Source organism: Telmatherina bonti, assembly GCF_933228915.1.
Source record: "Telmatherina bonti genome assembly, chromosome: 7".
Taxonomy (NCBI): Eukaryota; Metazoa; Chordata; class Actinopteri; order Atheriniformes; family Telmatherinidae; genus Telmatherina; species Telmatherina bonti.
The window spans coordinates 6660060-6680304 of record NC_136625.1 but is presented as its reverse complement, the minus strand read 5'-3'; the positions used below and the strand labels follow the sequence as shown (position 1 = coordinate 6680304).

The 20245-nt window shown below is 39.5% G+C and overlaps 1 protein-coding gene across 1 annotated transcript in view; it reads right to left on the bottom strand.

Annotated features, from left to right (window-relative positions):
- Positions 1-5823: 5823 nt before the first annotated feature.
- tmeff1a (transmembrane protein with EGF-like and two follistatin-like domains 1a) overlaps positions 5824-20245 on the bottom strand; it is a gene marked incomplete at both ends in the record, with an annotated part of 118636 nt that continues 104214 nt past the window's right edge. Inside the window, 4 exons of the mRNA XM_079244247.1 lie at positions 5824-5908; positions 9529-9690; positions 10664-10787; positions 15168-15224. Of these exons, the coding sequence (XP_079100373.1) occupies positions 5824-5908; positions 9529-9690; positions 10664-10787; positions 15168-15224 (428 nt within the window). The remainder of the gene's footprint in view (positions 5909-9528; positions 9691-10663; positions 10788-15167; positions 15225-20245) is intronic.

The window sequence follows — 20245 nt, the reverse complement described above, 5'->3', positions numbered from 1 at the left end:
GCCTGGTCCCCGTGTGGTCCGTCTGGTCACCGAGTGGTCCGTCTGGTCCCCGTGTGGTCCGCCTGGTCCCCGAGTGGTCCGCCTGGTCACCGAGTGGTCCGTCTGGTCCCCGTGTGGTCCGCCTGGTCCCGTCTGGTCCCCTTATGGACAGATCCAGCTGCCTCTGCTATGTGGGTTACCTTTGCTGCCTCTCTGATTAACGTCCTCCTGTCTTGTCTCCGGGTTTTGGTGGTTGGACGTCAGTAGCAGTTTTTGTGTTGCCATGTTCCTTCCATCTTCTCCTGATGAATTAAATGGCGCTTTGTGAAGTTTTTAAAGGTTCAGATATTTTTGTTTTACAACCCAACCATGGTTTGTACTTCCTACCTTCACTCCCGACCTGTTTGGAGCTTCCTCCGGTAAACCAGCTGCTCACCTGGAGCCAGGTGAGATCATGTGACTCTTAGATTGAACACAGGTGGATCTTATTGTACTAATGATGACTTCTGGAGGAAATTAGTAGCACCAGAGCTAGTGACGGCTAATTGCTGTGCTCTGATGCTCGTCTAAGTCTTTTCTGGCTTCTTGACAGCTACGTTTCCATGGAGACCATTTGTGATGAGGCTTCGGTAACTGTAGATGGATCAACTGAAGGTCCAGATGCATCTCTTGGGTCCTTGTTCAGGTCTCTCCTGGATTTCACATCCTCTCTCTTCTTCTTTTGTCCTTTATGCGTCCAGTTTCTGCCACCATGCTGGGAAGTTGGGAGTCTTTGTGACAAATAAAGTAAAGATCCAGTTTATACTGGTTCTTTGCCAAGTTGCTTGTTAAATGTGGAGAGAACTGGCTCATCCATTGAGTTCGATTTTTATTTTTATCTTTATCTTTAATTTATTTATAGGTCATATAAGAGTTTAGCAGCTGAAAAAAGACAATCACATTCCTCAGGCCCACAACAGTTTTTGATTTTAGTTGCATAGAAAACCAACAGAAACCATTTATGGTTACTGAAATCCTTGTAATAGAGTCTTCCACTTCGTTCTGAGTCATCTTCTCCTGAGAATAAATTTAGCTCATATTTTAGTAACATCCCTAAAATGATATCCTGGCAACAAACTTCCAACTCAGAGTATCCATCACTGCTGCAAACTGGTTGTCTTTCTGTAATCTGTTGTTTACTGCTGAATAATGAGCCAAACCTTTAATAAATGGCAGTTTATGGCCCAGATAAGGACATTTCAGAGCAAAAGGCAGGAAAACAAAACCAGAATTTCTAAAGCTTGTGATTAAGGCTTTTTCTGTTCTTGTTGTGAAGAAAATTGATAATAACTGAAGGACAGGCATGCAGCTGCCATGTTTCAGCACCACAGGAGAGAAAACATGACCCTGCCTATGTATTTTTTGTTACAGTCATTATTGTGTGAGAACGTCCACGTGAAGTGAAATCCTATTTCAGTTGCTAACTTTACGATTATGGTTTTTGTTGGACATTTAGTTTACTGTATATGATTTAATGATCATATGATCTAAACAGCAACATGAATCCTGTGTGATTACAGTCTATAAACATCCTCACAGGTCAGTTTATGGTTTTATTGTCTGCATGCAGCTGCAGTTATCCTCATAGCTCAGTACTCAGGGACGTTCCACACATGAGAAGCCAAGACGAGGACGTTGTTGAGCTCTGTTTATTGTCTGAACAACATGGAAAAGAAAACAGTGAATGAAACAGCTTATCAACAACAGGACTGTAATTCTGAACACAGTACAAACATGAAATACAGACAGAGCACAAAACGAGCATCCAGATTGCTCTCCTGGCACATGCACAGACCCCTCGATGGCCGTGCAGACAGTCCACATGGTCTTCAGCTGGGCCACGTCAGGCTAGATGACGACGTCATGTAGACCCACACGGATGCTGAAAGGGGCTTTCACATACGATGCTCGGCTCACAAACCCATTTTATGTTTATGTGCAATTAATCTTGCTATATGAGTTGTATTTGCTGCTTAACTTAATGAATCTGCACTGAATTTTATCACAACATTGTCAAAAAGAAGGTAAATGATTGTATTCCTCGCTCTAACACTGCTGTGATAATCACACCAGAAACATGAGAATGAAAAATAAACATTTTGCATTAATATTCTGGGAAATATCTGCAACAAGTTAAACATATTGGAAGGTAAGTTGGTTGTTTTGGGTGCAGTCTGTGGAGCTTGATGTGGTTTAGGGAGCAGCAGTTCTGGTTTACTGCATGGTGGTGGTAAACTGGATGCTAATACTGGTTCTGGGGTCGGTCTCAGCCTGATCTGAGTCCTTCTGCTTTACAATAAATATGTACCTTTGTCCTCATTCTTATATGCTACAAGATCAAACTAGTTACAGGATATTTCTTCACATTTTCATGCTGTCGCTGCTGTAAAATAAACTGGCAGCCTTATTAGCCTCCTATTAAAATCTAGCGCTAGCTTTATAAGCCGAAGCTAATCTTTGAGCATCTTTTTAATTTTAATTTCAGCTTCAATGACGAAATCTGGATTAACCGAGTTGTTTTGTAGTTCCTAAATATACTCACTGAAAACTAAATTAACATCATCATAGAATTCAATGAGTTCTAGCAGAGAGCTAGATTAGCACTGCGACGTAGCTTCATGCTAACAACCAGTTAGCCTTACATTGTACTTGTAATAAATTTCTCCTAGAAATGTGCAGCCAAGTGTCAATATTTTGAAAGGATAATTAATTAGGAAATCACTTTATTGAATTCAAACTGTTCTGTTTAATTTTATATTAATTTAGTATGTAATTATTTTGTCATGTGAATCAGATTAATTATGTTTTTATTTCACTCACTTGATTTCTTTCAAGTATCTTTATTTAGTTTTGCTTCTAATTTATTTTTCCCCTGCAATATTTCAAGGCACACTTTAAATTTTTGTCATTTTCCTTTTAATAACAAAATGGTATCAGCACTGATATGAATGAAGAAACTAATGGCATTGTGTGATAACAAAACGTTTTGACATCACTCATACCGTCTAATCTTCTAATGAAGAAGACTGCTGTCCTTTTTAACCGCGGTTCTTTAAAGAGGACTGGTCTGTTAAAAGTTTAACAGATCCATCCTGCATCCTATGAAACTACCAGATATACTACATATATATAGACACACTACATATATTCAGGTCGAAAGACAAAACTGATTTTCTTGGAAACGAACAAGATTCTTAATCAATGAATTTGCAAATGAAAAACGATTTTTTTGAGTGAGATTTTTTTCACCAAATAGCTTTAAAAAATTCTGAATTTCTGAAACAATTTCTGCAAAACAAAGAATGCGTTTATTCTGGATTTTTGTTTTTAACTTGGATTTCAAAAAGAAAAACAATAATACAATAAGTACGCTCATAGAAACATGACTAATTGTAATTTCTTTCTGTGCAGTTAAGTCGTAGAAGTACGTTAAAAAGATAAATTGTTTTAAGGTCCAGGTCCCTTACATACGTAAACAGGGATGTCCGTTACGTCACCGCCCTCACACTTACGTTAAGCCAGTTCATCCACTAATGGTCGGTGTTGGGTTTGGAGTTAAATTCTGTTTTTACACCAGTTATTAGTAACATACTGCTAGGAAGTTGTTTAGAACCATAAAGTTTTTGCTGTTTTCAACTTCTTCAGTTTCATTTTTGAGTCCTTTTTATTTGGCAGTTTCTCTGTCATGTTCCTCTTCTTCTTCTCCTCTGGTTCGTTCCTTTTGCTGATTACGTGTTAGCTATACAACTCAACCCTTCCCTCATGATTTCTGGTGGTTTTGCTCCTTCTTCTGCGTCAACTGATAGCTAAGCTAAGATAAGCTAAGATGCTTGAAATTGGACCAAATTAAGTGTGTAACCGACGGAGGAGACAAACAAAACTTTCCGTCCACCTATCCGTCTTCTGGATCGAACATAAATAGACCTTACTGTCAGTTTATTGTCATAAATTATATTTCTCGAGCTTATTCTGTCTTTACTGCCTCTAGGTGAGCATGGCGGAAAACTAATTCAGAAAAACACATTTTTATTAAAAAATTAGTCATGTTTCATGAAAATAATTTATAATAATTACTTAGATATAGTAAAACATAAAGTTAATTAAATTCAGTTCTGTTATATTAGTGAAGCACCAATTCACAATGTAATCTCAGGACACTTTACTAGGAAATCAATATAATTCGATTCACTGTGATCAATAAGTATTCATACAAGCCAAATTATTTAAAAAAATAACAGCCTAGCTAAAAAAAAAAAAAAAGATTGAAGCAAATTGTTTACTTTGGAAAAATGACCTCGATTCATAAAAATTAAGCAAAATTGTTTCACTGTGAAAAACAGTTTATTTCAGAGAAATAAAGACCTTTTTTTCTCTTTTTCACCAAGTGAAAGCAATATGTTGCCGTAGCAACCAAGTCTGCTGCTGGAAAAAACAGAACAACACGGCAACAACCTGGTAGGACTCAAACATCCTTCCCACAATGAGCTCAGAGCATGTATGTGAAAGCCTCTTCACGGACACACGCATGAGGAAGTCTTTAGACTTCAACACAGTTATACGCTATAAGACTTTAATGACAGTGAATCAGCTGCGCTACGTCTAACTTTAAGACACGCGTCAAATCACATGTTTATACCAGAGAGACTCTCTGTGCAGTTGCATGTTTTTCACGTGTTGTCCACAGGATTACGAACGTTTACTTTGAGGGATCCCGTGTGCTTGGAATGTGCCGGAGAGGAGAAGACCTGAAACTAAAATCAGAAAAAGACAAAATGTTTTTTCTCACATTCAAAGAAAAAGCTTCAACTACGGCCATCGCTGCAACCCCGACGTCAAAACAGTTTTCTCATGAAAACCGTGAAGAACCGACGTCCAGTTGCAGTTGGGACCAACGTCCTCTACAATCTTCAGATTTACCGGCGGAGATGCAACAACATTCCAGGCTCTAAGCCGTAAACACGTACAAATGTTCGTGTGGTTCCTCGAGCGGTCCACAGACATCCGAACTTCCGTCTTTTGGAAATTAGTCCAACGTTTTACTTTCCCAGCACTACAAAACGAGGATGGAGGACGCGTCGAAGCCAACAGCGTTTCCTTTTAAAAAGTTTAAACTACACCACGGTACACAGTTTCCACAAGTCATGCTAATATACAGGAACTAGAATCTGGGATAAAAGTTAACATAAAAACATTGTGTAAAAACTACTTTCATGAAAAGAATGTTCAGTTTCGTCATAATAAATTATTAGCTTGTTTTAACACAGTGAAATCTTGACATGGAGCTTCATACCAAAGAATTAATGTAAACATATCTATGACACTGGCTGGCTCCCTCTCACCTCCTACAGAAAGACAAAAACATTAAAAACAAATTGCATTTGGTGATCAGCTGCAGATTATTAGTAAAGAGCAAAGCAGAAAGGGGCAAAAAAAGGAAATAAAACTCCAATAAATAACATTCCAGAGGGGCAGACATTACTCTGTTAGCCAGTTTACAGGAGAGACTGTAAAGCATTCAACAACAGCTTGAATAAAGCAGGCAGACATCGCAACGAGTCGCATTGATTCAGCTCCTTGTTCCCGATCGGAATCACAAAAATTAAGAATAAAAAAAAAAATCACGATCACGAAAACATGTTCCATCCAGAACCGAAAGGAGGGAAATAAGGCCCCTTAAATAAATATTTTCATTCTTCTTTTCGTGGTTTCCAGGAGAAAAAAATATTATTACCACACCTACTGTTAAAAATCGGTATTTCCACACGGTAAGAAAAACATATCAAAAACAATCAGCAGGAAACGCGGCTATACCATCCTGGAGTTAGTGTCCGAGGAAAAGTGTCCCAGGTTCTGTTTTTGTCGACGACCTCTGTTGTTTTTCGGACATTTCCTGAAGAAACAAGAAAAAAATTACATTAAAAATGAAAGCAAATGGGACTGAAAGTAAAGAGGTCACTAACTTTGACAAATAAATTTATATTAATAAATGAATATAATATCACTAAATGGTGAATCCTATTGTAAAGGAATTATTAAATAACACAATTAAAGCACTTTACAGACGAAAATGGGGAAGTATATTTAAAATAAAAGCTTATATACTCAAATTATATTAAATTATCAGTCATTATCTCTAATGCTGTGTTTCATAAACTATACAACAAATTTAATAATTTTTCTTTGATACAGTTTTATAAAACTGCCCCACATTGTTTTGCTTAGTGGTCTTAGTGGGCAGAGGGTTCTGTTGGGGAGGGCATGTGTGTAGTTTGTGTGTAAAACTACCGGCTCCGTAGTATGAAACCGATGCTGTGGCGACCCCTTCGGGAGAAAAAGCCGAAGGCGGACTGACATGTTCATGTGATTAAAGTCAACCAAGTGGATAAACCAAGTTTATCAGTCTAGGTTAAAGTGAAGTCCCAAAAACTGCAGTTCCCTCTTCATCCACTAGGGGCTCCTAAGTCAATCCCCATAGACGGCCATGTTAAAAAGACCAACTTCACAGCAGAAATAAACATGTTTACAGCAGAAATAAACATGTTTACAGCAGAAATAAACACATTCACAGCAGAAATAAACACGTTTACAGCAGGAATAAACATGTTTACAGCAGAAATAAACATGTTTACAGCAGAAATAAACACGTTCACAGCAGAAATAAACATGTTTACAGCGGAAATAAACACATTCACAGCAGAAATAAACATGTTTACAGCAGAAATAAACATGTTTACAGCAGAAATAAAACATGTTTACAGCAGAAATAAACATGTTTACAGCAGAAATAAACATGTTTACAGCAGAAATAAACAGATTTACAGCAGAAATAAACATGTTTACAGCAGAAATAAACATGTTTACAGCAGAAATAAAACATGTTTACAGCCGAAATAAACACGTTTACAGCAGGAATAAACATGTTTACAGCAGAAATAAACATGTTTACAACAGAAATAAACACGTTCACAGCAGAAATAAACATGTTTACAGCAGAAATAAACACATTCACAGCAGAAATAAACATGTTTACAGCCGAAATAAACACGTTTACAGCAGAAATAAACATGTTCACAGCAGAAATAAACATGTTTACAGCAGAAATAAACATGTTTACAGCAGAAATAAACACGTTTACAGCAGAAATAAACACATTCACAGCAGAAATAAACATGTTTACAGCCGAAATAAACACGTTTACAGCAGATATAAACATGTTTACAGCAGAAATAAACATGTTTACAGCAGAAATAAACAGATTTACAGCAGAAATAAACATGTTTACAGCAGAAATAAACATGTTTACAGCAGAAATAAAACATGTTTACAGCAGAAATAAACATGTTTACAGCAGAAATAAACATGTTTACAGCAGAAATAAACAGATTTACAGCAGAAATAAACATGTTTACAGCAGAAATAAACATGTTTACAGCAGAAATAAAACATGTTTACAGCAGAAATAAACATGTTTACAGCAGAAATAAACATGTTTACAGCAGAAATAAACATGTTTACAGCAGAAATAAAACATGTTTACAGCAGAAATAAACATGTTTACAGCAGAAATAAACATGTTTACAGCAGAAATAAAACATGTTTACAGCAGAAATAAACATGTTTACAGCAGAAATAAACATGTTTACAGCCTGGTTCAGTTTATTAGTTCTGGTTTACTTTCATGATAACTGTCTACCTCTTTGCCCAGTTTTGTATGAAATATTTTATTGTTAAGATTATGGACTTCAGATTTTGGTTCTTTTGTTCTGTTTGGATTCTTGTGTTAGTTCGATCATTAGTTGCTTAATTTATCTGGTGTTGACTTTAGTCCCCGACTTTGATTCTCTAAGCAACACCAGCTCCTTGTTTGTCATTTCTCACCTGCATTCTCTCATCTTATCGCACCACTTCAGTGGGTACGGTTACATGGTGCTATTTTAATTCGGAATTAATAATTCGGAATTAAATAATTCTGAATTAACTTATTCTCTTACGAGTTTACATGAAGATAATAAATTCGAAAAAACGTTTACATGAAACACTTTACTTACTTCCTCTTTAGAGCGGCGGGTTGGGAAGGGTTCTAATTGGACAGAGGGTACACATGACATATGACGTACACCAGAAATAAACAAAGTTCTAAGGTTACGCCAACATGCCTAGAAGCCTCTTAATCGCGGTTTGTTGGCTAAATCAGCGCACCTTGCCTTCCAGGCTTCTCCTGGCTTCTTCGGGTCTCAGCAGACTAAAAATCTCTTTCTGTTGCTTAAATGTCCGCTAGGCCAGATGTCCAGTCTGGCCTAGCGGACATTTTCCTGCTGGTCTGACGGGTTTTTATTGGTCTCACTGGTTCATAAAACTTATTAGATTACTGGTGTTTCTTCATGGGAAACGATGAAAACTCATTCCCTGTTTATGTGACTTCTCTCCTGTTCGACTGGAACGACTAAACATGCAACAACTCTGCGTTGTTCTGGTTTTCCTGCTGAAGACACGTCGCTGTGGACGTCCAGACTGTCTGGTCTTCTCTTGTAGTTACAGGCATGAGCAAAAAATCATCTATTACAGTTGGCTACACCTCCAGAAATCTGTACATATTTACAAATACATCCTGTATGGGTACGCTTACATGATGTTTTTTCATTCGGAATAAATAATTCAGATTTAACGTATTCTCCTACAAGTTTACATGAAAATTTTAATTCCAAATAAACGTTTACATGAAACACTTTACTTAATTCCTCTTTAGAGCGGCGGGTTGGGAAGGGTTCTGATTGGACAGAGGGTGCACGTGACGTATGACGTATACCAGCAATAAACAAAGTTGTCTCCCTGCTTCTCGTCTTTTCAGTCGTAACTTGTAAAAACTACATAATAAGTACCAGTTTATTTTCATTATAAAAGTGAAGTAGCAGCTCAACACCAGCATACTTCACTTTCTGCAGCAACTGAGAAGGAGAAGAAAGACAGACCACCGAACACGGGAGGCAAAACAACGCGCGTCATCGGGACAGGACAAGGTAACGAGCATGCTCAGAACGACCAGAATTAACTTAGAGCGGAATGAAGGTTTACATGACAGAGGAATTACATAGTTTGGGATTAAAATGGGAATAAACCAGACACTTACATCGGAATTAAGTTTAATTCTGAATCGAAATTAGTATTAGGAATGAAGTGTTTACATGGGTGTTTTTAACCAGTTTAAAGTGGAATTAACTTTTATTCGGATTTAAACAGTAATAAAAATTCCCATGTAAAACGTACAGATTGTCTCTGTTCTTGTCAGACTCTTCTAAAATTAATTTCAGCTTTTTTTCCACCTTCATGTCCAGTAACTGTAATTTTTAATTAGACGTAGTAATTTGCTTTCACCTCCTGCCCGTCTTGTTCCCATTGACAGCCAACCACAACAGTTATTTCCCTGCCATGAAGCTGAGAATCTAGCTTCTTCGCTCAATTTAAAAATAAAAATATGACTTTTTAAATTTTTTTTTAGCTGACATTGCTCACCTTGTGATGCACATCACCACGGCAACAATGATGGCGATCTGGACGGCACCGATGATGGCAGCGATGAGGACGTAGTGCAGCTTCTGTCCGCTGGGAACCACGTAGAGGATGTTGAAGTCCTGAGGCTCATCACACTGAGGACCTTTGTAGCCTGCATCGCACCTGGTTCAAACACATTTTATATCAACACTAAGTGCACACAGGCTGCTAATAGGATTGCAACAATATAGCATTCCAGACTGATATATATTGATCATGCGGTCAAGGAAAAATACTTTGAGCTCCCCTGGCATGTTTTTCTTTTATTATTAGTCTGACTTTGTTTCAAGAACATTTTTTATTATTTCTTTTTCTTCTTTTGAGAAACTTAATTGACACACCAGTGCCTTTCAGACACTGTCAAATGTTGCCGCCGTCATACTTCCATGCGTCTTCTATAGTTGTTAAGTCAGTTCATCCACTAGGGGGCAGCACTTAGTTCAAAGTTTACCTCCACACTTTGACACCCGTTGGTGCCAGTAATGCATCGCTATAATGTTTCCAACCATCTGAACACCACACTACTGGTTGTACCTTTAGTTGGTTGCTATCCAACTCAACGCAACCACCGTGATTTCCGGCGGTATTGCTCCATTTTCTGCGTTGAGTTATGGACACCTAAGCTCAATGAAAATGTACCAAATTACATGTATAACCGACGCAGGAGACGGACAAAACTGCGTATCTGTCTTCTACATCGGACATAAATCTGCCTTACCTCCAAAGGACACTATATTTGTTTAAAGCAGAACTTGGTAACTGAGACATTGGTCCAAACCTTGTTGATCGCTATAATTTACCACCTTTTAGGTCATAAGAGAACATAAAGGTCATCTCCCAAAAATTACTCTGAAAACATCACAGAATAATATTTACTCTTACTTTCCCTTAAATATTTTAACCATCAGTCATAATCAGAAACATTAAATGTTATTATTTGACTGATTTTTCCCCTTTAAATTCCAGTTTCATGACATGAAATGACCATTATGGAAAAGAAAAAAATAATCACTTCCATTAAACTTTTTTTCTTCCAGTGAAAAATGCACTAAAATGGGTAAAAAGATGAATAGTAGTAGTACAGGTGGTCACAAACCTGCAGGTGGCCATGTTGTATTTGATCTCACACTTTCCGTGGACGCAGAAGCCGGCATAGCCGTCGGCACAGGGGATCGGCATCCCGGCGTAGAATCCGTCTCCGTGATCCAGACCTTTGGTTTCTGGAACAGTAAGGACAGAATCATGAGGATGATAAAACCAACTATCTTCTACTTCAACGACTTGTTGAATCTCCATTTAACTTTCATCTTTTAAACTCTTTCTGGTCATTTGCTCCTTTTGAAAAGAAATGTCAGTGAATGCATGAAAGGTAAAAACCTGACATGCTTCATTCTCATGAATACGTACACATAAGACTGAAATGAGGACACCTGAATCCGGCAAACCTATAAAAAGATCAGTTCTAATAGAATAACAATGTATAATTGTTTGGAGGGAAGAAAAAACACAGATCTCATCACTCTCATTCAGTTGCACAATTATATGAGTGGGAAATAAAAATAGGTCTTCAACCAGGCAGGCATCTGATTTTTCACTTTAATTCCCCAAAACATTGAAGTAAGAGCCTACAAAGCAATATGTCCTGCTCATTAACACAAATATATCCTAAATCCACGAGAACAAAGGAAAAAAGGCTCTTAAGAAGACCTATGCATAGAGGTTCAGCTGTTTTGCACATAAATTTAAGGGCTTTACAAGCGGTGCCGAGTCCCGTTTTTATCCATCCCTTAAATATGTCAATTATTACAGAGAACGAAGGAGATCAAGCTGTTGGTTTATTTCAGGTTAGAATGAGCTCAGAGCTTTTCTAACCTGTTTAAAAACTATATCTCAGTAAAACTTCACATCAAAAGACCTCAAATATTCCGTGGATTCAGTGAATTTCCCCATCAAGCTTGTTCACTCCTGTTTTTCCATCTGAAAGATTTTGTGACGAAACTCGCTAGCGGTTTAAAACAGAGGATTTTCTCAACACGCCTGCAGGGAAAAACTCGTTTATATTGCGACGACGCTGACTGCTAGTTTATGGGATGATTTCAAATTTGTTTTAATTGCTTTTTAAGCTCTTCAGATTCTACATCAGCAACATTCTGCCCCTGTAAGCCCCAGTTCCATTAAATCCACATCACTTGAAACCATTTCTGCTGCACAGACGCATAATCATCCTAATAACAGAAACCTTTGAACTGCTGCAGTCTGGTTGGTGTGATTTTTATAGCTGAACTGAAACGGAGTTTAAGCCATCAATGATCGGTCGGTGGCAACTGATTCCTGTTTACTTTCCACTCAGTCCTGGATCTGGTTTCTGACACCATTTATCACAACATTCTCCAATAGATGCTATGGATTTGACATATCATTAGCCTTGTAGCATGTTTTACTCGCCGGCGGTGTTCCCCAGGGCTCGGTACTGCAACCCTTCGTCTTTATAACTTATGCACTTCCTGTACTTCCCCTTGGCTCAATTTTTAGTAAACCAAATATAAATTTTTCATTGCTATGCAGATAATACTCAGATCTACCTTTCAACCAAACCCATTATATTTATCTTACTTGATTGGATTATTTCTGATCCATGTACTCCTGTTTTTTTTTCCACATTTCTTTCACACAACAGCATCATCATCCTCATTTATGCTCATGTCATGTCTCACCGTAATCACTGTAACTGTCTCCTATCTGGTTTACCTCACAGGGTAATCCATAACTCCCATTAGTTTATAGATCGACTTGCTGCCTGAATCATTATTATAACTTCGGCTTGTGAACACATCACGTTTATACTCAAACAATTCAACTGGCTTCCTGATCAATACTGTATTGATCTCAAAATTTTCCCCGCTTTCAAAGCTCCGTATCTTTCTGAACTTCTCTCTCGTGAACCATCAGATCCTCTTCTTCTTCAGAGCCATCCACTCCATTAAACATGTCCACAGCGGAGATAAGAGCCTCTCATCTCGTGAATTCTTTTTCACAATCCATCCAAAACTTTAAGTCTTTTTTTAGACAGGCCAAAGCCGTACAACTTCATCTTGTCTTTGATGTAATTCAGGTTTTGTACCACAATCTCAGTGTTGCTTCTGCAAACACATGGATGGTAAATGAATATGTAGTGCTTTTCCAGTCATGCCAACTACTTAAAGTGCTTTACACTAGTTGTCACATTCACACACACTGTTCACACCCTGATAGGCACAACAGAGACAACTTGGTGAAGGACAATTCGGCACATAGTCGGGGAAAACCTGGAATTGATCTCTCATACTTCCATTTGAAAGACGACTGCTCTTCCTCCTGAGCTACAGTTGCCTCCAAAGCAGCCAATGTTAGCTTCAGCCTCTGATTTTACTGTAAATATTTAGTTTTTGTGACAACAAGTGAAGATCAGACAGATATGTCGTCACAAACAGGAAAATATAATAATAATAATTATTATTATTATTTTTTTGGTTGAAGTCACATTTTGCCGTCTTGTCAGCCTTGTTGGTGTTTGTGTCATTATCTGAACTGGATTTATATTAAATTATCCATGTTTGAGGTTTTATTTTTCTTCTTGTGTTTTTCGATGGTTGTAAACAACTTTTTAGCGCTACCAACCGGTGTAAAACCATGGAAGTAACTCACCACTGCCCCCTAGTGGATGGACTGACTTAAAAACAACAGCAACGTAAAAGATGCGCAAAAGTATGAAGCGGCGCTGTATGAAATAATTCAAAAAAGGCGTCCAGATTTATGTACATACGGGAGCAGATATGGACCTTAATATTGCAGCAGTGGGAGCATCGGTGCACCAGTGTAAAGACTTTATGATCCAAGAGCCTGCTGCACGTTTGTGGATCAGATCTAAGACTATTGGGAACTGAGCTGCTGCTGCCAGGATGCCTAAAACCCACCTGAACCGATTTTCAGGACTTATATCGACATGACTCAGAATATTTTACCGTTTTATTTGGTCTTTAAAAGCAAACCATGCATTTAAATGGGAACGATATAGTTTGAAAACAATTATTTATGTTAAAGTAGAGAAATGTGTTGATGAAAGCCGCTGTTGTCACCTGAGTGACCCAGAGAGAGCTAACATCTCTCAGCTCAAAGTGAAAGGACTGTCGGAGCTGCAGAGGAATTTCTTCCCCAGAGATGATTTAGTCATGATATTAATTCACAGAGAGTGCTGCACGTAATAACCCCTCTGGATTCTGTTTCATCTCCTCTCTGATCTCCAAACATTTGCATCGTGCGGCAGGAACTCTGCACAATGGCCTGATCTGCTCCACTAATCTATGTTTACTGAGATGAAATGGTAAAATCTCACTGCGATCAGGCTTTAAAACTGTCTCCTCACTTTATTTCAGTATCAGCAGATTCATTGATGGGGGTGGGGCCGTTGCTGTTTTACTGCATCCTGTGAGGGGATTACTGTGTATTAAGGAGATTTTTTATTAAGTTTTATTATAGATTTATGGTTCCTCAGCAGGTTCAGACTCGGTTTAACAGTCTGCTGAAAGGACGGGGAAAGTTTTACCATCGGCTGTATTAAAGGCTGGAAGTGGATTTACGGTGTGGTTTTATAGTCTCAGCAAGAATAAACAGGTAATCTCCGAGGTCATTAACATGTGGATGTTCAGCTATTTAACGATCACATCAAGTCTTTAACGATTAAGTTGACATTTTAAGGAAATCTTCAGCAGAGAAATTAAAGATGTTTTGTGCAACTAGTTTTATTATGTCAAAGCTTAAACTTCAGCTGTTTCATGCAACCAGCGCCATGTTTGCAACATATTTCTGAGAGTTTAGACGTAGGATGGCAGATTATTAGGACCGGTTCTGAGGTCCACTTTGACAGTCATAAATGCAGAAATGCATAGGCATCCTTAGAACTGGAATTTATATTGCACAAATCTTACCGTCAGAGTCTTAAATTCATTTCTACAATTATTTTTTAAATGTTACCCAGTTAAAAAGTCAGACTTGAATGTAAAATTTGCAAATTATGTCTAAAAAACTCCCATAAGATGAGCATTTTTTTTTTGGATTGTGTCAGCAGCCGCCCTGCGATGGACTGGCGAGTTGTCCAGGGTGTACCCTGCCTGTCGCCCAAAGACTGCTGGGATAGGCTCCAGCTTCCCCACGACCATTCATTGGATTAAGTGGTTAGGATAATGAATGAATGAATGATTGTGTCAACATCCATCTGACCTGCCGCTCTGCAAAACAAAATAAGAATCTAAACATGTTCGGTGTATGTATGTTTTTGTGTCTATTTTGGAGCCATCATGTCCTGATTTTCTCTCCATAATCGACACAATTTCAGTTCGTAACTGCAGCTGAAATGGTCTTTTAGTTATTTATGACTGATTCATTTTCATGTTTTTTTCCAATAATGTTCCAACTGTGGCCTCAAAGCCTCGTGTTTGATGTGGACCAGATAAAAAACTAGTAAACTGTCCCTTCAGTGCAGCTGATTTCTGACGTTTGATGTGTTTCTGTGTTTTTTTGCAACAATAAGTAGAAGTTTATTTATAACATTATTACAATCTTACCTAAAAGGTTGACTTTAAAATGGCTGCTGTCGTCTTTCTTTCCTCGTTCTTTATCAGCTGTGGAGAAGAAACGTGGACAAAGTCGGTTTTTCATAAATATTAACATTTCAGATTGTTTGTTTTCCAACATGGTGGAAAATACCGAGCAGCGTTTAGCTCTGATGTTCAGGTACAAGTCAGCTCTCACAGGAAAAACACGTGTTCCACATGTACATGCACATATGAAGAACATGCGGACATGTGGCTGACACGTGTGAATCACATGAACGATTTGTTGGACACGTGGTTTACATGTGAATCATGTAATAGATACATACAAATCACACCTGAAGAACATGAGAACCACGTGAAATCAATAGTGGATCACATGTGAAGAACATGAAAATCCCATGTAAATCTAATGTGGTTTGCCAGTTCTTCACATGTGTAAATGTGTTTTTGGAACATGATCCACATATGATGAACACATGAACCATGCAGCTGACACATGTAACTCACGTAAAGAACGTCTTTGACACATGGTTTACATGTGAATCGCCTGGTTAACACATACAAATCACATATGAAGAACATGAAGACCACACGTAAATCACATGTGGTTTTCATGTTCTTCACATATACACCACTTGTTGAAAGAACATTTTCATGTAATCCACATATAAAGAACATGTGAGTCATAGGACTGACATGAAAATCACATGTGAAGAACACGTGTTGGACAGGTGGTTTACATGTGAATTGTATGTGGTTCACACATACAAATCACATCTGAAAGACATGTAAATCACATGTGGATCACATGTTGATAACTTGAAAATCACATGCAAATCTAATGTGTTTCACATGTTCTTCACATATGAACCACAAGTGCAAACGTGTGAAGTGGAACATTTTCATGTGATCCACTCATTAATAATTTGTGAACACGAGATAACATGAAGAACATGGAAATCACGTGATTAACATGTGAAAAGCATGAAAATTGTTGTAAAACACATGCAGTACACATGTGAATCACGTGTTTGAGACATGGTTGACACGTGTGTGTCACATTTGAAGCACATGAAAACTACATATAAGTCACATGTGCTTCACATGTTCATCACAAGTGGATCACATGAAATCGTTCCATGTGAACACATGTGAACCACACGTTTGTACATGTATTTCACATGTGTCTTTCCTGTACAGCTGCTGTTGTCATGTGAACGCTGGACTTCCTGTCTGCTGTCTTGGTTTAACGCCGTATTGACATTGTGTGTTTGTGACTTTGTTGTTTACCCTTTAGGACAGACTAAAGGAAGAGGATGCCGGGATGTTTACCAGCCTGACTCTTCGTCAGAGTGGACGTGGTGAAGGGTCAATCTGAGCCGGTGTGTGTGTGTGTGTGTGTGTGTGTGCGTGTGTGCATGTCAGGGCAGTGATGGATGCTGACAAAAGACAAACAGCAGGTTTCAATTTGGTGTGTTGTTATTTTTTTGTCGACAGGCTTGATGTTTTCATGCCGTCTGCAGGAGGAGCTGCTGGGAATGGTAAATAGCACACACACACACACACACACACACACACACACACACACACACACACACACACACACACACACACACACACACACACACACACACACACACACACACACCTTAATCACTGTTTCAGAGAGTACAATAATCCTTTGTGTCACCAGGTGGGTCTTTCTTTCAGTGGGTTTTGTCCGTTCTGAACCAAGAAAAACCCAAATTCTGTCCTAACAGTGGTTTGCCCTTAGTCTGCCATTGATGTCCTCACTTTGCACAAATGTCCTACAAAAATGAGTTTGGTTCTCATAAAGATGGATAAACAAGAATACACACACACAGTCAAAACACACAAAAAACAAACACACTCATCCATTTTTAATGCTCTATCATTCCTGGAGAAATATTGACAGAGCTCTCGCTCGCGTTCTCTGCCTCCTTTTTGCCCTCCACCTTCATCCCTTCATCGCTTCATCCTCACCCCCCTCCACCTGCTTTCCATTTTCCTCTCTCATTCCTTCTTTCAGTCTTTGTAACCTCAGAAAGCAGAGATTTCACTTTAAACTCGTTCTGTTTTTCTGTTCTTTAGTCACACAAATACTAAAACTAGCGTCTCACTAGTTTTTATAACCTGATTTGGAGCAAATAAATGGAGATGTGTTGGAGAATTGGACTTCTATGAATTATTTTTCAGTTCTTGGGTGCACATAGACATGTTACTGGAAGAGTAAGCCATGTAAGGTCTGTAATACATCTGGACAGGTGATAACACTGGTTTTAAATAGTCTCTTAAAACACATTTCAGCCGAATTGCATTTTCATTTTTTTTTTATCCTTTCCCCTACTGGGTGCTTTCCCTGATCCATCGTCCCTTAAAACAAAGAGGCAAAGGGGTTAAAAACATTCCTCTTGAAAATGATTACCGCTACTTTACCGTTTAATGTCATCAGACGTCATTGGTAGTTCCATGTGTTTATGACATCCAAGGCAACAAACTGATGACAACTAACAAAGATGGCGGCTGCTGCTGTCAAGTTCTTCAATCATCATTTAAATTGCCAGGGCTGTGGACACAGGACGTATTGTTTGTCTTCAATAGGAGGAAAAAACAAACAAAGATGTAATGACATTATAAAAAACTCTATGCTGAGGAATATTGGTGACATTTGCAAACTAGCCAACGCTGCATCTGTGGAGTGGTGGGGGGGACGCTGGGAGTGGTGGGCGGTAATTATGGGGGCCCTGATCGGGGCCATCCTGTCCTCTGCCCCCTCTGGGGCATCTCACATGGGACATGATGGAGGGGTGAGGTGAGGATGTGTGGGAGTAGGTGTATGGGGTTGGTGCGGTGGCTGGGGGGGGGATTAGGGTTGGGGATATAGGTGGGTAGGGGGGGTGAGGGGATAGGGATGTATGCGGATGAGTAGATGTGTGTGTGTGTGTGTGTGTGTGGAGGGGTATGTTGGTGGGTGGGTTGTATGTAATGGGGTGTGCCTGTGTTGGAGGAGTGAGGGTGTCTGTGGGGGGGCTGTGGGTGGTGGAGGGGTGTTTGGTGGGGCATGTGTGGTTGGGTAGAAGTAGAGGGATGGGGTGGCGGGGTGTGAGCGTGTGTGGGGGCGGGATGGGGTGGAGGGGTCGGTTGGGGTTTGTGTGACTTGGTATGGGTGAGTGAGTAGAGGTGGGGTGGGGTTGTGTATGTGATGGGGGATGTGTGTGGATTGTGGAGGGGTGTGTGGATGGGGGCTGAGAGGGGAGTGCGTGTTGGGGGAGGGAGGGTATGCATGTATATGTGTGTGTGGTTTGGTGGTGGGGGGGGTGGTGTCCTGTACCCGGGGAGCGCAGCTGGTGCACTGGGGTTTGACCTGGCTGCCGCTAGGCGGCGGTCTGGGGACCCTGGTCCTCCGTCGGTGTGGGCTGTGCCCTCTGCCTGCGGGGGCGGGGGGCTGCTCTCGGGCTCTTGGGGCCCTGGGGCCTGCGCTCTGTCTGCCCTGGGGGGCCGGTGCCCGGCGGGGTCGGCCCTTGCCGGCCTGGGCCTGCTGGGGCCTGTTCCCCCTGACTGCGGGGGACTCTGGTTGGGGACCTCCTTCGCCACCTCCTGGGCGGATGCATGGCTGGCTCCGGAGTGGGGGGGTTGGGGTCTGTACCTGGGGGTGACTGTCGGTTACCCGGGTCTCTGGGTTCTCCTGGCCTGCCTCTAGCCGTAGGCGGGCGGGGTCACATTGGCATGATCACTCTTCTCTGAACACGTTCCACTCTAAATGTTCTGCATGAATGTTCTGCATGTGTCACAGTCACTGAGTCATCCAGCAAGTTTATTCATTAGCAGCAGGTACCTCTCTCTCTGTCTTTTTGATTTAACTTGCTAGTTTCTGGTCCTCCTGATTGTCAATGGTTTTGTTCTCCACAGGGACCATGAATCTAGAGTTGGCCTGTGTGGGTGTATATATTTATGTGTGTGGGTGGGTATGTGTGTGTACATATGTATGTATGTATGTGTATGGATATGTGTGTGTATATGTATGTATATATATGTATATATGTATATATATATATATATATATATATATATATATATATATATATATATATATATATATATATATATATATATATATATATGTATGTATGTATGTATGTATATCTATCTATCTATATGTATGTATATGTGTATATATATACTGTATGTGCGAGTGTATATACATATATATGTAGGTGGGTATGTATGTGCATATTTGGGTATGCATTGATCTCTTTTTGTTTTTTATGTTCTCTTTTCTGTTCTCTTTCTGCCCCTTTCCTGTCCTTTCCGGTCAGGTCCAGCAGCATAAACTCTGTAATACAAACTATTATCCAAAGCAAATAGAAAAATAAAATAAGAATCAAGAAATACAAGGGGATCATTACATCTATAAAAGTTCCCCTTGGCAAAATAAATTTGCTCAGCAGAACACAGCATCCAGAACATCAGTCTGCTTGCTTAAATGCTGGACAAGACAAAAAAAAGAAGAAAAAAAAAGAAAAAAAAAGCAAACTAGCCAACGTTAACACAACCTGGCTGTGTGGTCCCTCGCCGTTAAGGACTATTTATGCTTTCTTATGGGCACATCTGTGTCGTGGACATCCTACATATGTTTGGTTTTTTTTTTGTTTCATAGATGTCTTTTATGTTATTTATTTATGTGTATGAGGCACAATGGACATTAGATTCGTTTAGAAATGGTGTAAGAGCAACGTCATGTCACCCAGCCCAAATAAAACCTTTATAGTTGTTAAGATATAGTTAATTTGGCCAGGTTCTGCTGGTTTTCTTCCTGTTAAAGGGGAGTTTTTTCCTTCCCACTGTCGCCTCGTGCAGCTCAGGATGGGGGATTGGATCCAAGTCATGACTCGATGCAATCAGTTGGTTTCTATTATAGAATATGTATGAATTGGCTTGAAATGTTGTGTATGTAAAGGACCCTGTGACAACATTGTTGTGAAGTGGCACTGTACAAATAAAGCTGAACTGAATTGAATCTATTTCAGGTATGTCCTTCGGACATCCGTGAGTCTGACTGTAAGAGC